This window comes from Melanaphis sacchari, unplaced genomic scaffold, assembly GCF_002803265.2.
Source record: "Melanaphis sacchari strain LSU unplaced genomic scaffold, SCAv2.0 Contig91_pilon_pilon, whole genome shotgun sequence".
NCBI lineage: Eukaryota > Metazoa > Arthropoda > Insecta > Hemiptera > Aphididae > Melanaphis > Melanaphis sacchari.
Genome location: NW_020271649.1, coordinates 1,069,031 through 1,074,299, shown reverse-complemented (window position 1 = coordinate 1,074,299; position 5,269 = coordinate 1,069,031). Strand labels below are relative to the sequence as shown.

The 5,269-nt window shown below is 23.7% G+C and overlaps 1 protein-coding gene across 2 annotated transcripts; it reads right to left on the bottom strand.

Annotated features, from left to right (window-relative positions):
* Positions 1-908: 908 nt before the first annotated feature.
* LOC112602860 (septin-1) lies at positions 909-5,063 on the bottom strand. 2 transcript variants are annotated; one of them, XM_025351201.1, is made up of 9 exons: positions 4,855-5,062; positions 4,555-4,747; positions 4,368-4,491; positions 4,168-4,302; positions 3,927-4,044; positions 1,685-1,771; positions 1,432-1,592; positions 1,259-1,360; positions 912-1,172 (listed from the first exon to the last, which is right to left on the bottom strand). In XM_025351201.1, exons 1-9 carry the CDS (start codon positions 4,876-4,878, stop codon positions 1,040-1,042), a joined length of 1,077 nt encoding a protein of 358 aa, XP_025206986.1. In that variant the 5' UTR covers positions 4,879-5,062; the 3' UTR covers positions 912-1,039. The 2 variants fall into 2 exon arrangements, with proteins under 2 accessions (XP_025206985.1, XP_025206986.1); XM_025351200.1 differs by having other exon boundaries at positions 909-1,172; positions 4,368-4,747; positions 4,855-5,063.
* Between the last annotated feature and the right edge of the window lie 206 nt (positions 5,064-5,269).

Here is a 5,269-nt window from a genome sequence, read left to right as displayed (position 1 = left end):
GAGTACCTACAGTTTTAATAAAGGTTTTTGGTTTGGCTAAATTTGCGATATTTCTGTGAAAAGACTGTAACTGGACGAACCATTCATATAATGTCTAACATGGTGATTTGAACCTTTGCAGGGAGTTGTATGGTGGCATTATAATTTATAATGAATATTATTGAGTTTCAGCACTTTTGGATATGTTTTTGCCAAATGCCCACACTATAATTTTGGTATTTTGGCAAATTAAACATAAGTATCTTAATATGTAGGTATTCTAACAATTAACACCAACATAAACAATATAATAAATATATAAATTATATTTGTTGTATAAAGAATATAGTATATCATAATATGTACAATATTGACTATATTATTATCATAAGTATACATAAATGTTAGGGAATATTTAAAAAGTATATAATAATAATTAAGTACAATCAAAACCGAAATAATTGTTTATGTTGAACCTCAGAAGAATATTCAACCATAGTTATCAAAATAATTTTGAGGTACTTTCTTGTATTATAAATTTGAACTACCAAAATAAAATATATATTTTAAATAATTATAAATTAAATTCCAAATTTATTTTTAGTTATAAATGAAAAGTATAAAAATATAAGTATCAGATCTTAATAGGTTAGGTTAAATATTATGATGAATTTATCAAAATAAAATATTAATTTAAAATTATAAGTCATTAATTTTTATTTTAGATCAGTTGTATAATGAAAATTAATTTTAAGTACTGAACATGTTCAAGTTAAAATAAATAAAAATTAAAAGGCAACAGTTAAAATGTTATCTACCTGGCTATGACTATGTAATTTAAATAATATTGTAAATTTGTAAATACAATTTTTAAATATCAATTATTAAAAAATACTTAAACAATAATTTATAAATTAAATATATCTTAATGTAAAGTTATAATTTAATCTGAAATTATACGAATCATACGAATAAAATAGTTTGAATAATGGCATAATAGAATCATGAGATTTTTTTTCTCAAGACAGTCATTTGAAAAAAATTGTAAATGGTTAATATATTAAGGTGTTTGTTGTTGTATTTGAGCTTGCATTTTGGCAATGACGTCTTGCATACGTTTAAGTTCAGCCTCTTTTTCTTGTAAAATTCTGTCTTTTTCTGAGCCAGAATTTTTCTCATGTTCAGGTAGTGATCTATATAGATTTAAAAAAAATTAACATGATTTAGAAATAACAATTATTTGTTTTCATCATTATCAATGTAAAAATAATAATCATACGTAGTTCTTTTTGGCACAGGTACTCCTTTTGCTAGACGCTCTGATCGGTAATTTTCATAATGTACTTCTTGTGTTACTTCTTGAAGATCTTGCATATGTGTGCTAAAAGTATTCATAAATAAATTTATAAATGTTATAATTTGAGCACTATTGATTTTTATCAGTTAATTTACATAAGCATAGTGCGTAATTTGATAAAGTCACAATGTTCAGGATTTTCTACTTCGACAACACCCCAAGGATAGAACCGCCCTCTGACTTTTTTACCACGAACTTCTAATAATTGATTTGCACCACAAACAGCAAATGGTACAGCTTCTTTTAATTGCTTAACCTTGAGTATGCACAGTTTAATAAACATTTTAGTTATTTTACAATTTACATATATTTTTTTATTTAATAATTAAATAAACATTTATTAAAAACCTGTTCTTTATAGTCTTCATCTTCGTCACTGTCACAATCGGGTAGAGGGTAAATCTTTATACCATTAGCATTTATTTCTTCTAATATCTATAAATACACAATATAAATTGAATATTATGCATACTGATAATATTATTAAGTCTAACATACATTTTTTCATCAACATAAATATCTCAAATATTATAATTTAAAACCAGCAATCATAAGTTCATGCACTAAAACAGTAGTTCTCTATCTTTTATGCATGACAACACCCTAATTTAAATCCATAAAAAAAGCGATAGACCTAGACTGGAAGTATACTGGCCTACTAACTCAGGTGGCTCGTAGTTACAATGTAAAAAAAGGCCTTTTTTTTGTTCAATAATTGTTTAAAATATGTTAATACTCCACGCGATACATATGGAATTACTCGGTAACACACCGGTTAAGAACCACGGTAATAAAAAACAGTTGAATAAAATATAATATACAACCATGATTATAAAAATACTCAAATGTGCAATAAAATTAATTTTATTAAAAAAATAAAAAATTATTAGTATGAAAAAAAGTTGTTGACCAATTTATAAACAACAAAATTTGTCATCCAAAAATTTTAGATGAATAGAAATTTTGTTCATATATTTGTAAATAATTGTTTTATTAGAATTGTGAGTACTGAGTAGATTGTTTTTTAATAATTTTACAGTCTGTGCATTAATTATATTTTTAAAAATTTTAAATCTTCTGTTTTTAATAAAAAAAAAATATAGGTACTTCTTACTATTAAGGCTATTAACAATGTATCAATATATAATATTTAAAAAATGTTTATATGTTCTTTAAGTAAAAAAAAAAAAATGTACAAATATGAAAAATCCCAAATTATGCAAATATAAAATTTAAAATAAAATCACACATATTAAACCCTGTTCCTAGAAGCAAATTTTTATGTTACTTAGCATTTAAGACTTGTCAAGATTTGTATGAAAATGCATGAACATACGATCCTATTAGTTATACAGTGAAATCTCTATTTACAAATACTTCTCACAGGCAAAAATCACAAAATATTTTTTCAAATGTACATTACCTATACCATCAGTAAAATATTTTTACATTTAACCTTCTCAAATAGCATTTGCTTAACTTTGATACTTACTCAAATGAATATTTTAGTAACAATTCAAATAAGGTAATTATCAATTTCTGAGTTATATACACATTGTACAAGCTACATTATTAAAAAACTATTAAGATCAATTATTATTATCAAACATCAATATTAAATTTGTAATTTCATGCCCACTAATTTTTCTAAAGTTTGGATTATTACTATTAGTACCTATTTACAATATTTTAATTCATGAAATTAGAACATTAGATGTTATTATTTGTATGCATATAAGAGTGGTCTTTTAATGATTTAAGATATGTTACAAAAATATATGTACAAAATTAACTTATATTAGCTTTACATGAACACAGAGAGTAAATTATATTTAAAATTTTCTGAAATTTATGAAGACTTATGCAGATATTTGCAGATAAAAAAAAAAGTATCTATTACATAAAATAATTTTGATTATGTACCAACAAAGAATTGAATGTCTAAAATTTAAAATATGTTTACATTTGACTATATTTCTTAGTATTATTATTGTTTTATAGAACATATAAATTTAATTTAAATTAACTTTATCCGTACAAATAATTGACATTGAAAAATTAAATTAAAACCAGATTTGTATGAATGTATAAATTATAATTAGTAGATCAATATTTTTTATCATCATTAATACAAAAAATGGGGAATAAATATTTATCATCCATCTAATATAATTAAATTATTTTAAAACCATAAAATACATACTTTATACTATGATAATAAAATAGAATTGCTAATTTAGGTAATTTTTTGTGATATTATGTATTAAAAAATAATAACTTTTAAATACATTTTTAAGCGAGTATGCTAGGTTTTATGATAAGTATATATTATTCTAAATAACAAATAATACTTGAAACTTTTTGTTAATCCCGCAACAGTTTTATAATATGTTGCCAATGATGGTAACCTCGTTAGATAATATACCACACCCATCATTAAATTACCAACAGAAATAAGTTCTGAATAATAGAAACATTTGTTACCCACAATAAATTTTAATCATATAGAGATTTCATTGATTACTATTTAAATAATAATTAGCTATTAAAAAAAAAAAAATAAATAAAAATTATATTATTTTTTAATTACTCTTTTTTTTAATTTTTGTATTTCCTTTTTAGTAAGAACATCTGATTTGGCAATGACAGGAACAATGTTCACTTTATTATGCAGTTTTTTCATTAGTTCAATATCCAATGGCTTTAATCTAATAAAATAAATATGTATATTGGACAATATGCTATTATTATAAAAATAATAAGCTAAAAAGCAAGCTTTTATTTTTAACATTCTTTGATTAGGTTAATTAAGACAATATTATTTGACTTACCCATGACCAAATGGAGAAACAAAATAGAAACAACAATGAACACGATTATCAATAATGTGACGTCTGTTTAATCCACTTTCATCTTTTAAAAATCGTTCATACTGCTCATCAATATATTGAATAATAGCTCGAAAACTAAATTATAATTTTTCAAAATAAGTAATAAAAATTATAAAATTGTTATTTTTTTTTTTAAATACCTATCCGAATTATCTATGGCATCTCCAAAACCAGGAGTATCGACTACAGTAAGTCGTAATTTCACACCACGCTCTTCAATTTCTACAGTTGATGCATCTAATTTAACAGTCTGCTTGGTTTTTGCTAATTTAATAAAAAAAATTTGTAAAAATACAAAGAAATATGATTTAATAATTAAATACATACCAATCGCATCTGGAATGGCGCGTTCGGGATATAAATCTGTTAAGAAAAGGCTGTTGACAAGTGTAGACTTTCCTAGACCTGATTCGCCGACCACCATAAGCGTGAATTCAAAGCCTTTTTTCACGGACTTGCGGTGTACTTGATTCGGCAAATTGGCAAAACCTACGAATCCAGGGGACTCCACATTGTTGAACTGTTATTGGATAATCAAAACAAAGTTAATAAGCAAACCACACACTTAATGTATAATCTAGCAATATAAAATCAAAGTAATAAAGTAACTAAATTGACTAAACTTACTGTTTTAATCGAATCGCTAGACATTATTGTTCTCGTAGATCTATCTACTAATGACTATAGCGTATAAAACAAAAACGGTCGCAAACTTGCAAAGTATTAGACAATCAACTTTTTTTTTACTTCTTTATTTGATTGTTCTAAGAAGAAAGACATCAGCATTCAGCGTCACACTTTCGAGAAATAAATAACAAGTAACAACGATAAAACACTGAATAATAATGTAATATAAATGTTGATAAGTAACTGATAACACTATATCATTATTATTTAAATTTTAAAATAATACTTTAATATCTATAATGTGCTATAAAATTTTATTATTTGATGTAAAACGACCTATCACTTTATAACTTATAATAATATATCATACTAAATAGTAATAATATTAAATAATATAAATTTAGTATATTATAAT

What these genes read in the sequence shown, in the direction of transcription:
- LOC112602860 (XM_025351200.1), bottom strand. Translation starts at nt 4,878, where the DNA reads ATGTCTAGCGATTCGATTAAAACA. An exon ending in GCCATAGATAATTCGGATAG is followed by an intron (nt 4,303 to 4,367) that starts GTATTTAAAAAA and finishes ATTATAATTTAG; the next exon opens with TTTTCGAGCTATTATTCAAT. An exon ending in TACAAAAATTAAAAAAAAGA is followed by an intron (nt 1,772 to 3,926) that starts GTAATTAAAAAA and finishes GTGTATTTATAG; the next exon opens with ATATTAGAAGAAATAAATGC.